The sequence below is a fragment of the Elephantulus edwardii genome, unplaced genomic scaffold, assembly GCF_000299155.1.
Source record: "Elephantulus edwardii isolate Elephantulus edwardi_28Jun2011 unplaced genomic scaffold, EleEdw1.0 scaffold00031, whole genome shotgun sequence".
Classification (NCBI taxonomy): Eukaryota; Metazoa; Chordata; class Mammalia; order Macroscelidea; family Macroscelididae; genus Elephantulus; species Elephantulus edwardii.
In genome coordinates this window covers 10008368-10034534 of record NW_006399781.1, presented here as the reverse complement: position 1 = coordinate 10034534, position 26167 = coordinate 10008368, and the positions used below count along the sequence as shown (strand labels likewise).

General features: G+C 42.8%; 1 protein-coding gene across 1 annotated transcript in view; it reads left to right on the top strand.

Moving 5' to 3' along the window:
- The window catches only part of LIPH (lipase, member H), a 51626-nt gene that overhangs the window by 16624 nt on the left and 8835 nt on the right, over window positions 1-26167 (top strand). Inside the window, exons 7-10 of the mRNA XM_006884164.1 lie at window positions 11031-11120; window positions 17206-17373; window positions 20035-20130; window positions 20721-20832. Of these exons, the coding sequence (XP_006884226.1) occupies window positions 11031-11120; window positions 17206-17373; window positions 20035-20130; window positions 20721-20832 (466 nt within the window). The remainder of the gene's footprint in view (window positions 1-11030; window positions 11121-17205; window positions 17374-20034; window positions 20131-20720; window positions 20833-26167) is intronic.

Sequence of the window (26167 nt, the reverse complement as noted above, 5' to 3'; positions counted from 1 at the left end):
TTTTTTTTTTTTTAAATTTTTTTTATTTTTTGTATGCGTGTACCGTCAAATCAGATCTGACTGGTACAGGAGGAGATTGCCCCTCCTTCCCCGGCACAGCATCTGGTGGACTCGAACCACACACCTCTGGGATTGTAGTTGTAGCTTCTTGCCACTAGGCCACCAGAGCTCCCAATTTTACTTTCTTTTCTATTCTGGCACAATCAGACAATCTACTTTAAGACAAAACTGCTTCTCTCTCTCTCTCAATTCCCCTTTAAAAAATCCTTAGTACGAGCCCTGTTATTTCTCCCCTTAGCCCGAGAAGGTAGCACACAGCCTCTCTGCCTCCTCTGACTGGTGAGCAAGTTCTGGTTAGAGTCTCCACATTCCAAAACAAGGCGTTAGTGCTTTGAGAACAGGAGTTGCCCACAGATCCAACAACTTCTTGTGAGGTGGACTGCATCAGACCTGTGGAGCAGCTCCGGAAGACATTAGCGATCAAAAGGGAAGAAAAGCAGAGTAAGGCCAGACTTACAGTTGGAAAGACAAGTGGTTAGTTAATAACTGCCCAAAGGAAAACATCTTTCCTTTCTATTAGGATCACACCAGTGGATTTTCTTTGGGTGTGAAAACAGCAATTGTCTTAGACATTTTCCTTGACAGAAGGGCTACGTGTACTATACCGTCCTTTAGAGGTCACCAGAGGTTTATGAGAAAAGCTACCTGTTTTGCCGTATGGCAGAAATGCAAGCTTTTGTCCTCTTGAGCTTTGTGTTTTATCCAGCGTCCATGTCTAAGGTGAACTGTGAACATTATGGCCCTTTGTGGAACAGGGTGGTGGGTTTGCATCTTAGGCTGATCAGCTCCAGCACCTCCAGAGGAATGAAGTAACAAATCCACCTCTATGCGGTGACCCACAGCAAGACCTAAGAGATGATTCCCCTTCCTGGCACCAGGTCCTGCGGCATTTAGAGGCCCCTGCCATTTTGCCAACATCTGGGCAGATATGTTTCTGATGCTTGTAATGTGACTGGATTATGGCTGGGAGAACCCTAATCTGGCATATAAGGGGTAAAAGCCCTCAGTGGAAGTCAAATTTATTGACCTCGCACACTTGGGCAGCATGTTGGCCAACCCTATCAGGGAAGTTTTACCTGTTACTTCTGTGTCCCTTTTTGTATGTGCCCAGGATTGAGGTGGATGTTTGGGCATTTTTGTACAATAGCCACAAAAATCACTGTCCTTTCTTGCTATGCCTCTCTCTTTGACTATCTTCCAGTCAGCCTGGCAGTGTGGAATTCTTGTTTCTGGTGGATGCAATGGAAATGTCCTTAGAAGTTGCAAGATTTTAACTTGTGCTCTAATGTCTTCTCTTTGGTTCCCCAGGAGGGAAAGCAGTGAAGAGGCTGCTCCATGAGAACACATCAGCGTCCAAGGTTTTTGTTTTTTTTTGTGTGTGTGTGTGTGAGTGTACCGTCAAATCAGATCTGACTGGTACAGGAGGAGATTGTCCCTCCTTTTCCCGGCAGAGCATCTGGTGGATTCGAACCGTATCGTCCAAGGTTTTGAGGCAATCCCAGTTGTCCCGTCCCAGGGATCCCCTTCAGACCTTGCCTACTATCTTGCACCGCTCCTTATGTCCTTGGCCATTTCACAGAGCTGGTGCACAAGCTACAGTCCAGCTGTGAATATCAAGGGGCCAGGGCCTGGGCCCACTGGTGATGACCACTTACACAGCTTTTAGCTCAACCTGTTGACTACGTTGGCCTGAGTCAATTTCACACGTGCTGGGCAGGGCCACCTGTGTACCAGGCCTCTCCTGGCCATGGGACTTCTTCTTTAGCAGAGAGAGGAGGTGTCTCTGGCAGCATGCTGGCTGGCCTGTGCTGGGGAGCGGGTGGTCATCTTGCTATGGAACCCTTCCCATATCATATCCAGTATTTCCACTTGTATAACCGATGCTTTCACTTTCCCAAGAGCTACCTGTTCTTCCTTGACTTAGTTTCCAGAGACATTTTTTTAAATTAGTCTGTACAGTAGTCTTAGGCACTGTGAGAAAGGAGATATATGCTCTATACTAGAAAGATCTTCAGAGGCCTGTATGTCTTTTAGTAATCGACATTGGGGTAAACTTGTATCCTGTTATAGTTTCAGACAACACACAGGTTTATGCCACCATCTGATCCTTGGTTGTTTTACCAACCTTCGTGGTCCCTGAAATTTTCAGGGGTTTATAGCTCATCTTTCCCTATTAACATGGTATTATCAATGTAGACCAACCAATAGGTATAGGGAAAGAAAAAAAGAGTCAAATCCTTAGCAAACCTATCACACCACAGGGCTGTGCACAGTACCAAGAATGTCCATTGCTGCCCCTCCTGAGTGAAGACAAATTAGTCTGGAGCAAACGGGAGTAGGAAGACGCTAGAGCACACATTAGCCAAGTCGAATGCAGCACATGTGCCTGGGTCTCTGCTAACAGTTTCTGACATTATGTTTATGACTCCTTTTCTATTTTCACCTGCAGCTGAAAGTCTCCCATGAGAATCTACCCCTTGGTATATTCTCTGATCAGTGTGTCCTTGCCTTTGGAAGCCCAAGCAGTTTCAAGGTCAAATGCATTCTAGGAATGGATTTTCTGTGGGAAACTTTCAAGTGCAGGTAAAACTGTATAGCTTTAGTTTGGTGACCAGGTCTCCCCACCACCTCTAATCTCTAGGGATTGGCAAAGTCCATCAAGAGGCAAAGGGTATTTCTTCAATGGGCGGGGTGGTAAGACCCAAAGGGCAGGATTATTTTCCAGGCTTCAGTTTCTTCTAAGGTCAGCTCAAAACTGTAGCTGGTTTCTTATCTGTTTTTTTTTGTTTTTGTTTTGTTTTTTAAGTTTGCAATTTATCTTGTTAATTATGTCTCCAAAAATTGTGTACAGCCACTTCTTGGGATAAAACAAAACTCTTTTACTTGACCCTACAAAGTGAGTCCTGCTCTCTTTCACCTCATCTTGCACCTTCTCTCTCTTGTTTTAGTACTTTAAAAAAAATTGTCTTTGTGTAAAGGTTTATAAATAATTTTGGGTTTTTTAAATTTAAAAAATTTTATTGCATGTGAATATGCAAAATTTTAAATCTTTATATTTCTTACATATTGATTTTTCTTAGTCTATAGACATTTTGTTTTATAACATTAATCACTATTTTTCCCCCTTTTCTGCAAAATCTTTAACTGTGGCAAGCACAAATGCAAGAAGCTTCAGGTTATAACTTGTCACAGTCTGTCCACAACAATGCCACAGCCTGTCCACAATCTCTCCACCACCGCTGTCACTGGGGTCTCAGTTACACAGCCGTTGATGATTTGCAAGACCATGTGTCTGCAGTTAAGGTAGCTAAAGACCAGCAGAAAAGTAAGCTAGAAAAGCCAGTTTTTAAACTACCACCGCAGCCCAACCCCTATAAATTACTATTGATTAAAATAATTAGTTACAATCTATGATCAACCCACTTTTTCTGTATTGCCATTCCCTTCACCCAACATATCTATTTATTAGTTTTTATTCTCTTTTCCCTCCCTTTCCATTCCTGTTATCTCTCCAAGATTGATTTTGTCTGTATGTAAACCTTTCTCCATGCTTTTATAATAGTGGTCTTATACCAGGATTTCTTTTTGTGACTGGCTTATGTCCCCTGGTATAATTTGTTCACGATTCATCAACCTTTCATGGATTCTTGAACATTTTTCAGTGGTGCACCATTATATACCACAGTTTCTTTAGTGATTCATCCACTGATGGATACTTGGGTTGTTTCCAACTCTTTGTTACAAACAATGCTGCAATAATTATAGATGTGTATTTATTAGTTCATGTCAACATTCTTACTTATCTTTCTTAATATCCTCCCTGGACACCTGCTATGAGGTTCCTATCAGGGGATTCTCAAGGAGCTTTTAGATGGTCAGCCAGCCAGCAAGGTTCCATCAGCCTTTTTATTTTCTCACAACTCCTTTCAACTTCCCTGAGCCACAAGCTGTAAGCTGTGAGCTGCATGTGGGCTCTGCTGGAGGTGAGGCCATCTGTGCAATCTGTGCCTTGCATTTCTGCAGCAGAAAAGTCACTGTCTCGCTCTGTTGGCCATGGTGGGAGTGAAGCTCCTTTCTCTAACTTCGACTGCAGATACCCACATGGTGCTGCTACCTAAGAAATGGGAAGATAGGGATAGGGAAAGGGGAGAAGCAAAGGGACAAGAGGCTCCTCCACAGACATCCAGGAGCTTCCCTAGTCCTGTTGCTCCTTCCATTTCTCCCATGTGTACTATCGATACTCTCATGACTTGAGCACTAGAGAGAGTCTGGGGGCAATACCAGGTTGAGCCAGGGCTCCAGGTTTGGTGGCAGGGCAGTGGTAGTGTGCTGCCTGGTGAGTAGATAGTCTTTTTGATTGACCTACTGTTGCTGATGTAAACTGGGATTTTCATTGTTAAGTTTTTAGGCAAGAAATGGTGCTGTCTAATGTGAGGGGGAAGAGGCTTCCCCAACAAATTCCTTCCAAATTTTGCATTTCCTATGCCATGTTGTGAATATCCTGTAGGAAGGGGTGCGTGGGTTTCGATCCAGTTCCTCCCACATCAGTTTCAATTTAAAGAAGAACAAAGAAGAGGAGAGGCTGGGTAGTAAAAAAGACAGATAAGAACCAGAGACAAACACTGCAACAATGAATGAATGGAAATCCAAAATCTCTGTAAACGTTCATTAAAATTAATAAAATAAAGTTTAAAAAAAGAACCAGAGACAAACACAAGAGTGTTCCAAGAAAGCAAAGAACCTGAAGCCAGCTCATGGCTGGTGTTTTGGAAGCCCCTTGGTAGACTGAACGCTGTCCTTGAACTCTCAACAGGGTTTAGATCTATTGTTCATAGGGTCGCTATGAGTTGTGTTCGACTCGATGGTGCAACAACTTGGTGGACTCCAACCTCTTTCTGTTGACAGCTGAGCACATTACTATACCATCTAGGGATTCGTAAAAGAGCTTTGGGAAAAAAGGGATATAGAGGGAATGAATTCCAACCAGGAAAGTTGAGACAAAGATCTCATGTTGGACATGACATCAGAGGACGGGCTGTAACATCTGAATTAATAGTTAGAGAGTTAAAAAAAAAAATAAATCATCAAGCTTCCTTTATTCCAAATAGATCTCTTTTGGAGCCTCTGACTTTCAATATTTTAAAAATGTTTATTTTAAATTCTGTATTTTGGAAAAAAAAAATTTGTATTTTGGGGTTATAGTGTCATAGGAGTTGTTCATTCTTTCTCCAGCTTCTTCTTTTTTTTTTTTTTTTTTAAACTTTTTACTGGCCCATGATGTACAATTGCCATGGGGTTTTTTGTTTTATTTTTTTCGATAAACAAAATGTTCTTGTTGACTGTCTTCCTTTTCCGCATCTTAATGGAGAACTTAAAGAGAATAAAATCACCAACCAAGTTTAGTACTGATTTTTTTTCCCAGTTCTTCAATTCTTGCGTGTACTTAGCAAACTGATCCATTCAAGTTCTTTTGTGCTCTCAAAGCCTCTCTTCTGGCACTCTCCAGCTGCTTCCTAGTGATGGGAGGATCACCAGCTAACACTGACCAAGGGCAGAGCATCAGCCCAGGCGTCTGTGGGATGGATTAAATCTGCAGGATCAACTTCCCCTTTACTACGTCCCTCTTTGAACCCTGACCTGACCAGTGAATTTCACCCTTTGCTACTGAGTTTGCTAAACACAGTTTAGTGAAACCAAGACCACAACAGCTGGAGATGGACTGTATGACACTGGTAAAAACCCTTGATCTCCCAGTGTCTCAGTCCGTTCACCTGTAAAATGGGACTACCAATAGCTATCCTGCCTTCTTCACAGACAGCGAGGATCAAATGAGCTGGTATTTAAGAGTGAAATGTGAAACCGTAAAGTGCCAAGTAGACATAAGAGTTTTATTAACAAGAGGGGAGGGGTTGTAAGGTTTATGGGTCATCAAACACAGGATAAAGATAAATATAGTCTCTGCTTCTCCCCACTCCCTTAAGTTGATGTTGACTCAGAACCAACCCAAGCAGAGCCTCGAGTGGGTTTACGGAGCCATCACACCACGTAGGAGTAGACTGCCCATCTTTCTCCCGGGGAGCCACTGATGGATTCTAACCATGTGCCTACGGGTTGGCAGCACAGTTCCTTGGCACAAAACCCCCAAACTCAGCACCATAGAGTCATAACCCATTCATCGCTGACCCTCCACTGCGTTCTGAGACTGTAAATCCCGCAGGAGGAGATTGCCCACTGTTCTTCAGAGCAACTGGGGGATTCAAGCTGCCAGAGGGTTTCAGCAGTGAAACACTCTACGAACTTTGCCACCAGAGCTCCCTATATACACGCCAAAGGACTTTTCCCTCCTGAAGAGCCAGTTTATCACCCCCCTTCTTGTTCCCCACATGTGTACACTGTTGGTGTTAAACTCTATACACGGCCTGCCCACTGATACCTGCGTGCATCTCAAGGGGGCACTGCCAGGGCACCGTCTGCACTGTGGGAAAAGGCTGCAGGGTGGTGGGAAAGCGTCCTGACAAAATAGGAAGGACCGTGAGGGCTTGCCCATCTGGGGTGCCCTGCAGCCTTGGAGGTTGCTGGTGGGGAGCAATCACAAGCCCCGCTGCAGGTGACTCATGGCGTTGGGCGGCTAAGCCAACTCTGCTTTCCTTCCAGGTCTCGACCCTGCGGGCCCTTTATTCAATGGGAAGCCTCCACAAGACAGATTAGATCCCGGTGACGCGCAGTTTGTTGATGTCATCCATTCCGACACTGACGGTAACATTGGTAACATTCCTGCACCGCTCTGTCAGTGGCCTCCCCTCGCCCCATACTCCTATGGAGTCTCCCCTGGGGCATCGTCATGTAGGGGCAGATCAGCTTTCTCCAGAATCCATCGCTTCCTGCTGGGCAGGGCTCCAAATCCACAGAAACACTGGAGAGAAGTTGGCTTAATGCAGGCACACAGGCTAGGTCTCTGAGTTGGAGGTGTTATCTCATCTATTTTCATTTTTAGAACAATCACTTAGTGATGGTCAAGTCAATGTGTACAAATGTTTTCATTTGTGGCATTTCTTATTTGGGCTGGGTCCAGGTCATGGAGTGGGACTGAAGTCAAGAGTGGGTTGATATGGTTAGATGTTTGGGAGAAAACCTGGAGGAAGAGCCTGGGGTGACCAGGGTGGATAAGCAGGGCAAATATTTAATTGCACATCTATTTTCTGATATGGCCACCTGAAAAGCCCCTGAACATCCAGCCTCTCATGGACTCTCTGGTGCAGTTTTGTTCTGGAGCAAACTTTGCCTTCTGAATCTGTGCTCCTGTGATGGAGATAATAAAATAGTACAATTTTAACCGCAACATTACAATACCACTTAATGCTGGATGGAATAGAAAAATAATAATAATAATAATTATTATTATTATTATTATTTTGCTAGTGAGGAAGTGGAATTTGAACAGAAGAGTGTACATTTTGGAAGCTGACAGTTAGTTGCTGTCACTGATGCTGGCTCATGGGGACCTTATTGTAACAGAATGAAACATTGCTGGCTAGTGTGCCACCTCTGGGCCCTGTGTATGGGGGAGCCCATTGTTGAGACCACTGAGTTAATCTATATTATCAGCACCTTACAGCCTGAGGGATTAATTTTCAGACAATGTGTTCTTGTGACCCATGGGACAGGACTCCAGTTCCAGGCTTTGCTCTTCCCAGTGGTGTCATTTTAGCTCTTTCACTTCTCTGAGCATCTTTATCCATAACTTACATCCTCCAGATTTTCTAGTGAAACATCAAAAAGCAAAGATTGTCACCACAGGGCTTATTGTCAGCACCATGATAGATGGAGAAGAGACTGCGATTGTTAACAATTTCAGCTTGCTCACCTCCACAGTTAATACTCTTGTCACCAGCAGTCAGGAATTCAATAGGTGAGTTGCATTGGGAAATGTGCTGTCAGAGACCTCTCCAGAGTGCTAAAGAGCAACAACATCAGCCTAGAGACTAAGGTGTGCCTGATCCAGGCCGTGGTCTTTGCAATTACTTGCTATGCATCAGAGACAATGACTATAGGTGACAGAAGAGGAATCGATGCCTTTGAATTGTGGTTCTGGAGAAGAGCATTGAAGGTACCATGGACTGCCAAGAGAACAAACATATCTGTCCTGGAGAGAGTGAAATCAAGTTGCTCTCAAGGATTTTGAAGCCCCATGTCACTTTGGGCATGTTGCCAGGGGGAACTAGTCCTTGGAGCAGGACATCATGCTTGGAAGGGTCAGTGCAAGAGAGAAAGACCCTGGATGTGATAGATTGACATAGTAACTGGGGTAATGGGAGTAGGTGTGTTGGAATCAGTGAGATTGGCTCAGGATAGAACAGGGTTTAGAGCTATTTTTCATAGGATCACTATGAGTCACAGTCAATCCAAAGGCAAATAACAATAACAACTTTGCAATATTGTGGAAATAAAATGAAGGATACGTAAAGCACCTAATATCACCTAGAATGATACCTAGTATCATTTCCATAGACACATGCAAGTTCTCAATATATACTAATTATTATTACCATGATCAAGACTCAAAATAGCTCAAATGCACTATTGTCAAGGTAGTTCAACTCATAGTGGCCCCTCACTGGTTTCCAAAGCTATCAACTGTAACAAGAAGAGACTTTCCAGATTGCTCCTGTGCAGAGTCTGTTGGATGCAAACCACTGCATCCTTTGGGTTAGCCATGCAACTGGCTGCAAACTGTGCCCCCACGCTCCTTTGTGACCAGTGTGTCTATGTATAGCAAGACAGACATATATGTTTATAGTATTTGAAAGCATTTTAGTGGTCTAGTGATAAAAAGTTGTGCTGCAATCCCAAGGCATGTGGTTCAAATGTACCAGCTGCTTTGTGGGAAAAGGATGGACATTCTCCTCAGTGCAAAAAACTGCCTCTGAAAACCCACTGGAGGGTCAGCTATGGTGCTTGATGGTACACAGCAGCAGCAACAACCTGTATTAAGGTCCCTTTTATAGACATGTTTCCAATCATTTCCATCATGATTCACAGGACTTCATTGATACTGCCTAAGTAATTCTTGAATAAAAAAATTCCTATTTCCTCATGTATTACTAATTAACTATTATGCAAATGCATTTAGAAGTTCAGGAAGAATTCCAGCTAAATATGGAGAAACTTGTCCCCCCTTTTTTTTGTTTGTTTTTTTGAAACTTGTCCCTTTATCACTTTGCAGTGAATGAGTAGCCAAACTTCTTGGAAGTCTCCAGAAGTTCTGTAAGTGAATCGATTATTACTCTCCTGAGCTAATTAGAAATTATTACTTCATAGTTACTGTAAGGTCACCAAGGAAGAACAGAATCCAGTGCAGGCCAAGGAAGAGTTTATTGAGGAGAAACTGCCGAGTTGGCTCTCAAGCAGAAGACCAGCCCCCACTAAGAGTTAGAGGGGGATTTTATACTTTCTTACAAGGGACTTGGGGAAGGAGATGCTTACAGATGCTTCCTTCAAGAAAGGGAAATAGGCTAGACTCTCAGATTCCTGGGGGAAAGGGGGTAGGGTAGTTTCACAGAGAGAAAAAGCACAGCTGCTCTTTCCTGTGATTAGATTCTCTCAGTAGCCCTTCTGGAAAAGGAAGTAAAGGGCTCTGCAGTCCTAATAGTTACTAACTGGTGACTTCGAATAAGACATGTAAATAGGCATAAGGTGAATGATAGATTCCAATAGTAATAACAATACAGTCAGCTTGTATTCTTTTACCATACTTACCTGATTTCTGCACTGATCAAATATTCTGAGAAGCTTGATTATATGAAGAATGCATCATCAGGACTGGATAAAGTCTCATTAACAACCTGCCATGTGTTGATGACAAAACCTTATTTGCTGAAAATGAAGAGGGCTGCAAGGCATTTTTTTGCTGAAGATCAAAACTACAGCCTTAAGTATGAATTATATATCACAATATAAAGAAAACAAAAATCCTCATCTAGGGTTGAACAATTTGATGTATAGAGGGAGGGGTGAGTGAAGAAAATGGGAAAGTTCTGGTATGACAAACAATGTATACAAACTTTGTAAGCAAACCAGTATAAAATAAAAACAACAACAAAAGAATGGATAGAGAAACTACGAAATATTCACACAATGGAATACTATGCAGCACTAAAGAACAATAAAGTATTTGTAAAATTTTATATAAATGGTTCTGTCTGGAGGACACTATGTTGAGTGAAGTAACTCAATTATAAAAGCACAAATACTGCATAAAACCACCATTGTGAAATTGGATTAACTAAGCAAGATATGTGTAAATGTTCAAAAGGGTAAAAGAAGAAGGGAACAGAAAAAGAGGAAGAGGAAATTCACTAGGATGACAGAGGCTAGTGCATGCATGCATTTGGGGCTGGAGGACTAGGAACACTGGAAAGAATAAGAAGATTAGGATGAGAGAATGGGACTTGAAGAGATGGGGTGATAAAAGGCATAGATCAATAATAATTATATAAAATACAATATACAAGGATTATTATATAAAACACAATATATATGAATGAAACACAATGTATATGAATGACTGTATAAAACACAATGTATATGAACCAATTTAAAAAAGAAAAAAAATTATGCACAAAAATAAATCCTGACAAATGGACCACTGGGCGAGTGAGAAAGAGGAAGGCTCTCAACAGCATCGATTGACATAGTGGCTACAGAAATGACCTTAAACTTGGTGACAGTTGTGAAGACACACAGAACTGAGTGAGGTTTCATTCTGTCATTTCATGGGCTGCTAGGAACCTAAGCAGAGTAGGACAGGATTCAGGTCTGTCATTCATAGGGTGGCTCTGAGTCATGGTCAATGGGATGGCACCTGACAACAACAACAGCTACAATACAATCCTTGTCCACGTCCTGCAGGCAAAGAGCTATCAGTATGACACATTGAAAGCATTGTAAAAACCCAATGTGTTCTCTTTTAGCACTGGGCTATAAGGAGCAACTAGGAAACATTGACTTTTACCCAAATGGAGGATTGGACCAGCCTGGTTGCCCCAAAACAATATTTGGAGGTAAGCAGAGATATATTTTGTAAATTATTGCTTTTTTTAAAAAGTTATTGTCTTTTAAAAACTACTTTTCTTTAAAATTTTATAAAAAGTGTATCTTAGGGAGCTCTTGGTGGCCTAGTGGCAAGAAGCTGTACTGCAATCCCAGAAGTCTGGTTTGAATCCACCAGATGCTCTGCTGGAGAAGGAGGGATCCTGTTCCAGTCAGATCTGATTTGATGGTACACACACGCAAAATAATAAAATAAAAAAAAATTTAAAAAGGTATATATTTTAAAATCTGACATTTATCCTATATTGAGTAATCACTAAATTTTTTTAAAACTCCTGAGATCTTAGAGGTGCTATCTAGTTTGTAGGAAGTTTTGAGTTCACCAGCAGCTCTAATGGGGGTGGGGAATGAGCAATCTTCTCCGGTATGATTTACTGCCTTTGAAGATCCACTGAAAGGTCGACCCTGAATCGGTTTTGACTCAGTGAAAACAAGTAAAACATTAGATAGATGAAAAATAGATTAGATAGATAGATGATAGATATAGATGATAGAGATATATATTTTTGAAATAATTTTAATTAGCATTTACAGGGATTTTTGCATTTCCATTAATTCATTGTAGCACTTCTCTCCCCGCCCATCCCTCCCCCAAGATATATTTATTTTAGTATTTATACATAAATATATTTCTGTATACACATACACACATGATCAAGTGTTCTGGGATTCCCATTCTTCTCAGAGTCAGCCACAGTTTGTTGTGATCCACACAGTCAAACCCCTTTGCATAATCAAAAAAACACTTGATCATGCTAATGCAAAGCCTATACTTGGACCAAGAAGCAGTCGTCAGAACAGAGCAGGGAAACACTGCATGGTTCAAAATTGGGAATGGTGTATGCCAGGGATGTGTCCTGTCTCCATACCTTTTCAACCTATATGCAGAATAGAATATCCAGGAGGCTGGGCTTTATGAGGAGAAGTGTGGCATCAGGATTGGTGGAAGATTCATCAACAATCTGCATTATGCAGGTGACACAACCCTGCTTGTTGAAACTGAAGAGGACCTGAAGTGCTTGCTGCAGAAGGTCAAGGACTGAGGCTCAATATCAAGAAGACAAAGATTCTCACCACTGGACCACCTGGCAGCATCAGGATGGATGGTGGAGAGATGGAGATTAACTGCCTTAGTTTGGTTCCACAGTCAACACTCTTGGCACCAGCAGCTGGGAAATTAAAAGACGTATTGTGATGGGAAAGTTGGCTGTTAGGGACCTCTTCAGGGTACTGAAGAGCAATGGTGTCACTCTGGAGGTGAAGGTGTACCTAATATAGGCCATGGTCTTTGCAATCACTTGCTATGCATCAGAGAGCTGGACAATGACTAGGGAGGATAGAAGGAGAATTGATGCCTTTGAGCTGTGGTGCTGGAGAAGAGTATTGAATATACCATGGACTGCCAAGAAAACAAACAGATTCATCCTGGAGAGAGTTAAACCAGACTGCTCCTTAGAGGCCAGGATTCTGAAGCTTGGTCTGGCATACTTTGGAGGTGTTGCAAGAAGAGACCAGTCCTTGGAGAAGGATGTCATTCATGCTTGGGAGGGTGGAGGGACAGCGCAGGAGGGGGAAGACCCTCTATGAGGTGGATCGATTCAGTGACTAGAGTAATGGGGGTAGGTGTGTCGGAGATAGTGAGACTGGCACAAAACAGAGCAGGGTTTAGGACTGTTGTATATAGGGTCGCTATGAGTCACAGGCAACTCTATAGCACATAACAACAACAACAACAACACACACACACACACACACACACACATATACATGTTGTTATTGATTGTCTTTGATTTGAGCACCACTCATAATGACCCTATGAACAAAAGGCCTGAAGCCTTTCTATAACTAGCAATATTTATCAAAGTTCATAGTTTCTGGAGGCATGTTGTTTAGGAAGTGGATGCCACTCCTGCTGCCAAATATATACATATATACATGTACATATACATATATACATATGTTGTAATTGTCTACTATTGAGTCATTTCTGACCCATACCTTTGAGATTGCAGTGCAGCTTCTTGCCACTAGACCATCAGAGCTCATATGTATGTGTGTGTGTATATATTCATATGTATGTATATGTATACACACACAGAAGAAGAGTCTTGAACATACCATGGACCGCCAAGAAAACAAACAGGTCTATCTTGGAGAGGGTGAAACCAAGTTTGAAGCTGTATCTCACATGGCCAGGAGAGACTGATCCTTGGAGAAGGACATCATGCTTGGAAGGGTGAAGGGACAGCACAGAAGAGGAAGACCCCAGATGAGATAGATTGATACAGTAACTGGTGTGGAGACTGGCTTAGGACAGGGCAGGGTTCAGAGCTGCTGTGCATAGGGTCATTATGGGTCTTGGGCGGCTCGACAGCACATAACAACAAAACAACATCTCTGTATCTGTTGGCTTAGTGGTAAGAATGTCAGCTGCAGTCCCAAAGGTATGCCGTTCAAGGCCACCAGCTGCTCTGTGGGAGAAGGATGGACATTCTCCTCCCATGCGATTAACTGCCTCTGAAAACCCAACAGAGGGTCAGCTATGGGTGGTTGTTGTTGTGTGCCTTCGAGTTGGACCCAACCTCGAGTGAGTTTCAGAGTCAGAGTCAGAGTACAGGAGGAGATTGCCCATCCTTCTTTCTTGGAACAGCTTGTAGATTTGAAAGATATACCTTCAAGATTACAGCACAGCTTCTTGCCACTAGGCCACCACAGCTCCATATCTACATATCTGTTGTTGTATGTACCATTGAATCTGACCTGACTGACAGCTGACCCTTAAGTGGGTTTTTAGAGGCATAAATTGCATGACAGGAGAGTATTCGTCTTTCTCTCTAGGAACAGCTGGTAGATTTGAACCATGATGGCCCTTTGGCTTGGCAGCATAAACTCCTTATCACTAAGCCACCAGAGCTCCCTCAGATACACATTACAACTCAAGTGTATAACTTTTTAAACTCTTAAACTGTATCATTCCAAGCTAAGCACATTGCAGCCAAGTTGACTCTGGCTCACAGCAAGCCTCCATTGAGATTCTGAGGCTGGAAGTCCTAATGGGAGGAGCCTGCTCTTCTTTCTTCCAAGAAGCTGCTGCCTTCAGGTTTGCAGCACAGACCAGCACTGCAGGTTCTGCCACCTGCTTTCCCAGTCAGTTCAAAGCCACTGTGGATTATTTCTGTCTCTTAAAATGTTGTAACTTTGACCTAGAAATGGCACATCTGAGAATCTCTCCTAGGAAACTAATGGAAAATATGGATGAGAACACGTGTGTAGAGATGTCTAAAAACCATTTATAATAGATAAACTATTAGTATAATATTTAGTATACAGATGATTCAAGAAGTTAGACTCTATGAAGAAACATGAGGTATCAGAATAGAAGGAGATTGGGGAATAAGCAGAATGTGCCCATACAGGACTTTTTGGTGGTCAACACCAATGAGAAAGCTTTATTAGGGAGGAATGTGGAATGATGGAGTTCATGGAGTTTGGACCTTGCCTTGGTTCTTAAATATGGTTGGGTCCGAAGGCCACAGGTCTGAGGGCCTGATTTTAATTGCTATTTTGTCAAACATTCTCCTAAGTGGTATAGCATTGGTCAGTCCATTTGTTGTACAGAGATAACTCGTGGTCGCTGTGATGCTGAACACTGTGACTGGTGTGTCAAATATGATAATGGTTAATCATGTTGGACAGTGTTTGGTGGAGCTCCCTGATTAAAACAAGCTTGTAAGCAGGAGTGGCATCCACTTCCATAATAGCGTGCCTCCGGAATCCTTATGAACTTGGAGAAACAATGGAAGTTATACAAGTGTTCAGGGTTTTTGTTCATAGGATCGCTATGAGTCGTCTGACTTGACAGACATCCAACTGTCCAACAATGGGAAAAAAATCATTAGATTTAGTATGGTATCAGGAGCTTGGTGGCCTTGTAGGTAAAGAGTTACACTGGCAACCCAAAGGCAAGCGGTTTGAAACCACCAGCTACCCCATGAGAGAAAGATAGGCTATCTCCTCCCATGCGATTGAAAGCCTCTGAAAACCTGCTGGAGGGTCAGCTATGGGTTGATTCTGATATTGCAGCAATGAATCAGTATGGCACATCTACAAATAATATGCTGTTGTTGTTGTTGTTGATTGCTGTTGAGTTGAGCATGACTCATAGCAATCCTATGAACAAAGGCTTGAAGCCTTTCTATAGCTATCATCATTTATCAAAGTTCATAGCATTTCCAGAGGCATGTTATTTAGGAAGTGGATGTCACTCCTCCTTTGGAATGGAATGGAATGGAATGGAATGGGATGGGATGGGATGGGATGGGATGGGATGGGATGGGATGGGATGGAATGGGATGGAATGGAATGGAATGGAATGGAATGGAATAGAATTAATAACATATGTTGTTATTAAATGTGACCCATAGCGACCCTATGAACTAAAGACCTGGATACCTCCTGTATAACTTTTATCCTTTCTCCAGGTTCGTAGGGTTTCCAGAGGCAAGATACTATGGAAGTAGATGCCAAGCTTGTTTTAATCAGGGAGCTCCACCAAACACTGTCTGTCATGGGTAACCATTCTCGCATTTGACTCATCAGTGTCAGTGTTTGGCCTCACAGAACCACGAGTTACCTCTGTACAGCAAGTAGACATACAAGAGTTATACGAGCTAGAAGAATGTTTCATATATAATAAAAAAATTATGTGTTCAGAAATCAATGAAAATGCTTATAATATGATGTTAGGTGAAAAGGATATAAAATAATACTATTCTAATCTTTAAAAATGTGTATAATGTGTAAGATCAGAATAGAAATTCTCCAAATAATTATTTGTGGTGATCCCTAGACCTAGATAATTTTTGCATTATTATTTTTTAGTTCCAAATGAGCATATATTAGTTTTATCAAACAAATATAAAATAGGGGGTGGGAAAACACCTTTCTTGAACATCCTAAATCCTACATTTTTGCCATTGCTGGACAAAGTTAGACAACTAGAGAAATATTTCAACAAAAAGATGATTTTGTTATAAAAAACCTTGCTTTTTATTAACAAAAACTTGCCGCCAAGTTGGAGAAGACTCAGCTGACTGTCCAGTGAATTTTCAGAAGCTGTAAATCACATGAGAGGAAATTGCCCATCTCTGTCCTGTGAAATCCTTGGTAGACATACTGCCAGAGTCTTATTCGACTTGACAACACTTAAACCACTACTAAAAGAGACTAATGTTGTTATATCTGGAGGATCATTCTTCCACTTGGCACATCACCGTTTTGTTAATGTGCTGTATGAAGTAACCTGGGTTTGCTGTGATACTGAACCTTGTGCCTTGGATTATCAAATACCATAATGGTTTCCCAATGTGGACAGTGTTTGGTGGAGCTCCCAGTTGTAAAACAGGTTTGGAAGCAGGAGTGGCATCCACTTCCTAAACCGCATGCCTCTGGAAACTCTATGAACTTTCAGAAATGACAATAGTTATGGAAAGGCATTAGGTCTTTTGTTCATAGAGTCGCTATGAGTCATGCTCAACTCAATGACAATCAACAATAACAACAACAGTGGTAAGGAGTTATGCTGCCAGCCCAAAGGCAGGCAGTTCAAGATGATCATTCTCCTCCTGTGTGATTTACAGCCTCTGAAAACCCGTTGGAGGGTCAGTTGATTCTGTTGATGAGTTGATTCTGACTCAATTGCACATAACAACAACAGCAAAAAGATTTAAAGAGAGTGACCCTGGTGGTGCAGTGTTTAAGCACTTGGTGGCTAAAAGTTAGCAGCTGCTTAGTGGGAGAAAGAGTGAAGATTACAGCCTTCCTCTCTCCTACAGAAGCCATGAGTGGAAATCAGTGCATAGCAGTAGGTTTGTGGTATTTTTGTTTTCTTTTTTCTATTTATCTCCATAGAAATAGACTGCCATATACTTCCAGGCATATGGTAAGTTGTCTATAAGAAATGTGTATAACATGTGTGATGCAATATCATGAAATACTTCAAATGTTCTACTCTTTAATTTTTCCTTCTAATCCAAGGAATGAAGTATTTCAAATGTGATCACCAGCGGTCTGTGTACCTGTACCTTTCTTCCCTGAGAGAGAACTGTGCCATCACCGCGTACCCTTGTGACTCCTACCGCAATTACAGGAATGGCAAGTGTGTTAGCTGCGGCCTGCCCCAGAAGGAACCCTGTCCCCTTGTGGGTAAGCCCAGCTGGAAACAGCCCCTCCTTTTAACCAAGGTTTAATGTTGCATGGGCATCTCAGCATCAATTTTACTGTCTGAAAATGGATCTAGAAAAGTTAACTTTTATTGTTATGTGCTATCAAATTGGAATTGACTCACAGTTGGATCCTTGAGCAGGTTTTCAGAGGCTGTAAATCTCATGGGAGGAGGGAGAATGTTTATCTCTCACCTATGAAGCAGCTGGTGGATTCACACCTGTGACTTTGGGCTGGCAGTGCCACTCCTTACACACCAGGCCACAAGTTGTTGTTGCTGTTGTTATGTGCCTTCGAGTCACCTGTGACTCATAGCGACCCTATGTGCAACAGCTCTGAACTCTGCCATATTCTGAGCCAATCCTATCGTCTCCGACACGCCTACTTCCATTACCCCAGTCACTATGTTAATCCATTTCATCTGGAGTCTTCCTCTCCTGCACTGTCCCTCCACCCTTCCAAGCATGATGTTCTTCTCTAAGGACTAGTCCCTCCTGGCAATTATAAGCAAGATTAAGTGTTCTGGGATTCCTATCCTTCCAAAGTTAGCCACAGTTTGTTGTGATCCACACAGTCAGATGCCTTTTCATAGTCAATGAAACACAGATAGACATTCCTCTGGTACTCTCTGCTTTTAGCTAAGATCCTTCTAGCATTGGTTATAATATCCCTAGTGCTATGGCTTCTTCTCAGTCCAGCGTGCATATCTGATGGGTCTCTGCTGATGTGCTACTCCAGGTGTTTTTTACTCCTTGTTATCTTTTAAAATAATTCTTTAATCAACCCTCCCCCCCCATGGCCAGTTTGTTTCATGAGCTATTCTGGAGTGTCCTAATAATAAAGTCTTGAAAAGAAATATGGACAGGTTTCCATAAAACAAAACAAAACAAAAACTCAACAGTGAGGAACAAAACACACCCAAACCAGTACAATCTCCCTAGAGGTTTTATTGCAGACAAGAAGATGCCAGAAAACTTTCCAAGCTGAGCCAGGGCATGGCATTTTATACAGCCTTCTCCCATAAGGGCTGGATCACTCTCCCAGTATATCCTGCCTCTCCAGAGACCTCAGTGACCCTCCACTCAGACAGGCCTTGCAGTGTGATACGCTCTTAGCCATTCATGACTGCAAACACCCCCCTTCTTTCAGGCTCTTGCCTGTGTGTCCAGGCTGTGAGGTGGGTAATACTATGGAGGCTACTTGCCTGTTTGCTAAGAATTCAATGCGAATATTCTAGGTGGTAAGGACTTTGAAAACTACACGATCATTAGAATTTTCCTGTTGCTTCCAAAAGGAAAAGCTCAAGTTAACATCAAGTTAACAAGTGATTCTTGACCTTGATTGCACAACAGAATTATCTGTTGAACTTTTTAAAAATACTCATGTCTGGTCCTCACCTCAGATCTTTAAGTCAGAACCTGATGGTCATTCCCTGGGGGATGGAGATAGAGAAGAGGGAGTAACCACACTGAGCTGCATGCAACCTCCTTTCCTGCAGGCGTGGACACCACAGTTGCTGCAGGCATGAATACCAAGGTAGATACCCGCCTGCTTGATGACAGAGACACATGGCAAGGCTCTGTGCAGTTGAGAGACCCGACTGTAGCTCTTCAGGAAAGCACATTACTTTGAAAGCATGATGCTGTTTTATGTGTAAGCCTCAATCTATTGAAATTTACAAAATTAATGCATTGTAATGTGTGCCCCACCCCAATTCTGACCCTGCATCTGAGACCTGGTGCTTGATAAGGTAATATCAGTCCTAGCAACTCAACTCATTGCCGTGGGGTTGGAACTAACTCACAGCTGAGCCTCTAGCACTTTTCCAGAGGCTGTAAACCACACAGGAGACTGCCCATCTTTCTCTCACAGGGCAGCTGGTGGAATGAGACCATCTGCCTTTGGGTTAGCAGCTCAACTCCTTACCCACTAGGCCACCAGAGCTTAGTAATGACAGTAGAAGGGAAGAAATGTAATTGTTGAGGCCTTTGACAAGTACTATGGGCACTAGTGATTAAGCGCACAGCTGCAAATGGGAAGGTGGACAGTTTGAGCCTACAAGCTGTTCCATGTGATGCGGACATGGCAGTAGTCTGCTTGCATAAGTGATAGATAGGTCTATAAAGTGAGGGAGGAGCACACGCCTTACCACCAACTGTGTGAGATCAAAAGGCAACATGAGCCCAGCGACAAAGCTCCAAAGGTGGGAATGGATAGGAAAGAAAGATGAATGGAAATGGGAAACACAGGGAAGGAGTGGGAAGAGTGCCATCATAACGCGAGATTGCCATCAATACCACCGAAGAAAATGTGTATGAATTTTAAAATGGAAAACCAATTTTCTTCATAAACTTTCATGCATATAGAAAGAAAAGGTAAAACAAATTTAGATAAAAGAATATTTATAGAAATTATAAACCCTATGGGGCAATTCTACTCTGTTCCCCGGGGTTGCTATGAGTTGGAATCAACTCGAGGGTAATGGACTGACAAGCCCCAGCTCGTAGGATAGGGTCATCCGGAAGATGGGCTAGAAGCTGGGAAGACGCCTCCCCTGGTGGCCCTGTCTTCACTGTTCTTGCTACTTTCCCAATTGCTTTTACATTTATATAATACTTTATACTTTCCCAACTTGTTTTCTAGGTTATTATGCTGATGGTTGGAAAGACTACCTAAGAGCCAAAGATCCTCCTATGACCAAAGCGTTCTTTGACACAGCTGAGACGAACCCGTACTGCAGTGAGTGCTGCATGTGGCTATCTGCTTTTATTAAATCCTTTGATTCTGGGGGTGTCTGACCCTTCACTCAAGTGAGGGCGGTGTGGAAGCATGGGTTTTGGAGCCAGATGACCCTGGATCAAATTCTGATTCGACCACATAAATAGCTGTGGGGCCACAGAGGAGTTGTTTAACCTCGCTCTGAGTCTCAGTGTCCTTATTGGTAAAACCAAACACCAATCCACCGACCCATCGAGTAATTTCTGACTCGCAGAGACCCTTCTTCAGATTCCTGAAGTGGGGATTGAAGGGAATCATTTCCATGTCCTCAGGAGGCTATAAGACCTCACTGAACAAGGCTGAACCACTGTTTCAGTGGTGACATTGGATCATGTTAACGGGATGCCATTGCCTTCCGCATTGCTCATGCCATCTTTACCAAAGAAAGCCAAGAGAATGAGAACTTAGATCTGCACAGACCCTAGCACAGAACATTAAAAGAGAAGCTTGATTATTAGGAAGCTGAGTTTTCAGGAATTCTATTTCCTACTTCCAGGGCTCAGCTGGGAGTTCCTCTTTCATACTGTGTTACCTCTCTTTCTTCCTCCTAGTCTATCATTATTTTGTGGATATTATAACTTGGAATAAGAATGTAAGAAGAGGCTCTATTACCATTAAACTGAAAGACAGAACTGGAAATACTACGGAATCCAAAATCGATCAGTAAGTTGGACTAGCATAGTTTATAGTTTGACATTTCCCTTATTATTCAGCAAAACAAAATCTCAGGTATGCCTGTATTTCTAAATGTGTCGCTCTGTATGACAGATGACTGAGATAGACACTGCTTCATTGTCTTCCCTGGCTTTTGATCTTCTAGCTCTTTGAAAATGGAATGAACAAAGTGGTTTTCTTCCCTTATTACTTCCCCTCCCTCCCTCTTCCTTCCCTCTCTCCTTTTCTCCTTTCTTTATTTAAATGCTTACTTACAAAAGCCATCCATACTGTTGCAAAGGATTTGAACATTAAAGAAATGTGCACCTAAGAAGTGCAAATCCTTTTCTCTACCCACCACTGCTACCTTCAAAGCATCATGCCCTGCCCCTGCTAGGTTGGAGGTTTGAATCCACCCCCAGCCATGCAATCTGCTTCTGAATAATCTGTGATCAAGAACTGTATGTAGCACCGTTCTGCTATGACACTCACGAGTCAAAATCACCATAATGACTGCTAGCAGTGATGAGATACAGAAAAAGAGATAATGTGCTCTGGCAGCCTAGTGGTAAGAACCTATGCTACAATCCCAATAGCATTTGGTCAAATCCACCAGGTGCTCCACAGGAGAAAGATGGGCAATCTCCTGTGCTTTTTATTGTTTCTGAAAACCCACTGGAGGGTCAACTATGAGTTGATTCCAACTCAATGGCACACAACAATGGTATACTATAGATACGTTGTTATTGTTAAGTGTTGTCTAGTAGCTTGTGACTCATAGCGACCCTGTGTACAACAGCCCTGAACCCTGCTCTGTCCTGAGCCAACCTTATTGTCTCTGACACCTACCCCTATTACCCTAGTCACTCAATCAATCCATCTCATCAAGGGTCTTCCTCTCCTGTGCTGTCCCTCCACCCTCCCAAGCATGACGTCCCTTTCCAAGGACTGGTCCCTCCTTGCAATATGTCCAAAATACGTCAGACAAAGCTTCAGAATCCTTGACTCCAAGGAGCAGCCTGGTTTCACTCTCTCTAGGATGAATCTGTTTGTTCTCCTACCTGTCCAGGGTATATTCAACACTCTTCTCCAGCACCACAGCTCAAAGGCATCAATTCTCCTTCTATCATCCCCTGTCATAGGTATAGCGATATATATATCATGTTTGTAAATGAATTATACCAATGAAAGGAACATAGGGGAGAGTTGTTCTGTTATATACTAAGATTTGGGGCACATTCTCTTTTTGTAAGCTAAACCTAACATCTTGTGATTATATTTGTAATTTAAGATTAAGGAAATGATATTGTTGCTGTATCTTAGTTTACCCAACTTCATCAGACTATGAGCACTTGTAGGGGTCACATTCAAGGTTATAATCTGCCTAGTGACCCTTTTTCCATAATTTTACTTTTTTCTCCCCATATCCATGTTTTTATTAGCCATGCATTTTTTAAAAAAATTACTTTTTAAAAAACATTTTATAAATCATGATATAGTTTACATACTAAAATTTACCATTGTAAGGTCTACAGTTTGGTGGTTTTGGTGTATTCACAAGATTGCACTGTCATTGTCATTGTTGTGTGCCATTCAGGTTGACTGTGTGAATGTTTCCTCAACACACAGTTCTCTATTTGAAATAGCAAATGACCTAAGGCTGCTGCATCAGGGTGCCATCCTGCTCTTACTCTGTAAACTGCTTTGGCTGCATATTAATCATTTTCTCTTTCATAAAAGAGAACTAAGGAACTCCGGTGTCACAGTGGTTAAAGAATTCAGCTGTCAACAACAACAAAAAAATTTAACCCACCACGCACTGTCAGGAAGAAAGAGAAGGTAGTCAGCTTTGGCAAAGATAGCCTTCAAACTCCAGGGGCAGTTCTACTCTGTAGTGTAGAGTCGTTATGAGGTGGTTGGACTTGCTGGTTTGGTTTTTTAATTTTAGAATATATGAAGGTATACGTAAGGCATAGTCAGAGGTGGACTTTGTTTTACTGTTTCCTTTTATGGCCCATTATTGCTTTGGTAAGGAGCCCTGGTGATGTGGAGGTTAAGCACGTGACTGCTTTCTGAAAAGCCCTTTGGAACCCACCAGCAGTTCTCAGGAGGAATATTTAACAGCAGAGGTGTCTATAACCCAGCACAGTGTCATGGCAAACACTGATACTGTCCCCACCCAGCACCCACTCCATCCAAACATCTCACACCCAGCTCTGGTGGCCTAGTGGCAAGAAGCTGCACTGCAATCTCTAAGGCTGGAGGTTGGAATCCATCAGCTGCTTCGCTGGAGAAAGATGGGCAGTCTCCTCCCATGCGATTAACTGCCTCTGGGAACTCTCTGGAGGGTCAGCTATGGGTCGGTTCGGACTTAATGGTACATAATAACAACCACCACCACCACCTTAACATCAGTTCAAAAACATAAGTCAAGTGTATTAAATTTTGACTTAATACGTTATGACACTCCATGAAAATGACAACTGCATCTTCCTTGATTTTACTGATGAAAACTGTTCTATGATTTCAAAGTTATTTCATCCTCCCTCCCACCCCCTGCAATCTCTTCTCTTTTTAAACTCAGCAGAGCAAGATCACACAGTTTGCCTTCACCCATGGAGGCTGTGAAATATGAAAGCACACGTTTTAACTTTCTGGATAATTTCTCACAGTTGGCACCAGAGACTGCAGTAAATAGAAACCACTCTTCATGGTTTTTATAAAGAAACGCCCTCGCGTTCCCCCTCCCCCCCCAGTGGAGCTCTGGACGCGCCCAAACCTGCCATACCTCGGCTTGACCTCTGTGTGGCAGTCTGCTTCCATAAGAATTCCCAGCCCACTGACTCCAAGTTGGTTCCCACTGGGAAGATAGGCCTTCGGATTTCTTTTTTTTTTCACAAAGAAACTTTATTGCTTTTATAACAGCCTCTTAGGCTTTCTTGCCCGATGCCTTTGGAGCAGTTTTCTGGGCTGGGGCTTTCGGACCCTTCTGAGCTTTTGGAGGTCCAGCCTTCTGGGGGGCAGCCTTCTCCTTCGGATTTCTGAAGCTGCACATTTTTTGACTGGAGAATGCTCATCTTTCTCCCGCAGAGCGGCTGGTGGGCTCATATTGCGAGGCAATTTCAGTTACCAGCTGGATAGGTTTCACAATATGCCATCGAGGCTCCTTTTGCAGAGTACAGCTTTAGATTAAATCAGTATTTTTTCCACTCCAGGCAACTTGCTTTGATCTAAGTCTTGATCCATCTCTGCTCGGTTTGAAATCAGGCAGGGAATCCTTTGGCTAAGAGTTACAGCAGTAACAGTCACAAACGAGCGCTTGCCAGGTTTGGTACTTGAGTTCCCTCGTTCGAGATCACGTTTCTTACCGATATGTACGTATTTGTACGGTCTTTGACAATCTTAAGATGCATTTGGTTTTATGATGTCATTGTTCTGCATTTCCCCAGGCTTTCACCGTTAGTTGTCCGAGCCCCATCAGGGCGCAGGGAGATGCAGGGCCCAAGCTGCTTTTGCTCTGTCCAGCGGCTGCTCAGCTAGGAAGTCCCCCTAATAGAAAACCCAAACTCACTGCCTTCCAGTGGATTCCAATTCGAAGCATCTCTATAGGTCAGAGTAGAACTGCCTTGTGGGGGTTCAGAGGCTGTCAGCAGAGTAGCTGGTAGACCCCAACCACCAACATTTTGTTTAGTAGCCCAACACTTGTGCCCTCCAGGTACCTGGAAGTTTGCCAATCAGCTGAGAACCTACTTACTTGTATGTAACTGATTCTCCAACAGGTTTTCAGAGGTTTCTAAACCCCACAGGAGGAGACTGCCTGCCTTTCTGCCAAGGAGCAGCTGGTAAATTCCAACAGCCCACCTTTGGGTTGGCATCACATCTGTCTCCTAGGACACCAGATTTCCCTCGGGAATCCACCTGGAGGGTTTGAATCTCTAGAAGCCCATGGACTCTACCTGCCGCTTTGTGGGCCTCCCAGTCCACAGCCCCCCTCACCTCCCCCCACTCTCCCACCTCCCCACCCCCTCACTCCACCCCCGTCGCCAGGCTGAGAAAGGCGGGACTCCACTGCAGCGCATGGAGTCCTAGGCTAACAGCGCAGTTTCCTACTCCTGAAACGTACAGCTTTTGGTTATTGTTATTCTATTTTTCCATCCTGTGATCAATTTGGGCCATCCCTACAAGTTAAAGAATCAACTGTTCTCCATGTGAGCTTTGGCACTTTTTGAAGAAGACCTTTGTTTAGAAGGCCAGATCTGGGTGCGCTTCAAGAGATTTTGTGGTTGCACTTCTCTACTCAGGATTTAGAAATTATTCCAGTAACAACAGGGTCACAGATACCTCCTCGTCCCCACCTCACTCCACACATGGAATTTCTTTTTCTTCTAGAGGAAGTTGCCTACAGCTAGAGAATCTAGGGGTACATCTTTCCCCCTGGAAAGACAGGAGTGCATCTAACCACCCCAGTGGACATACCTTGGCTCAATTTGAGTTTCCAGTTGTAGAAAACATCCCTGCACATTGGAGAAAAAAAGTATAGGAACCTGGAATGTAGCTATTAAAAGGTTTAGTGTAAGAGTCAAGTTCAATACACACACGTAGGCACAATTTCTTAGCATCTCTCACTGCTCCTGAATGGATTCTGACTCATAGCTGGCCTTCCATTGGGTTTCTGAGGCTGAAAATCACCAGGGGAGGAGATTGCTCATTTCTCTCCTACAGCGCTGCCTCTCTGGTTAGTGGTGCAACATCCTCTGGGCTACACTATCAAGCTTCCCTCCTTAATGTCTAGTTTGCTAAAAAGAAGATGAATGTATCCACTGATCAGTATTCAGTGTACTGTGTGTATGGCAAGGGGGGTGAATGAAGTTACTATAACTTTGAGCTTTAGAATTGAGTTTGAATCCTTGAAATGCTTATTTAAGCCCTCTGACCTGGGTGAGGATGTTTCTTTCTCTGTAAAATAAGGAAAATGATAACCACCTGGCAAGATTTTTCAGAGGACTAGCAAGGCATATTGAGAGATGAGAACACTGGCATAAAGTATCCATTGATAACAGCATACCTCTAGCATTTTGTCATTGTTGAGGGCAATAGCTTCACTTACACAGTCCTGTGGAATCCAGTCAACTTTGATCATTCATCTTGCCAAGTGGCTATCTGCTCCTATTCCCAGTGGGTTCTGGCTCATGTCACGTCCCCCATGTGGACAGAGTAGAACTGTGGCTCACAACGTTTTTCCAATGTCTGATGTTTTGGCAGTAGGTTGCCAGTCCTTTCTCCCAAGGCATCTTTCATTAGTTTCAAGAAACTTTTTAATTTCATTTTTTATTTCTTCTACTAC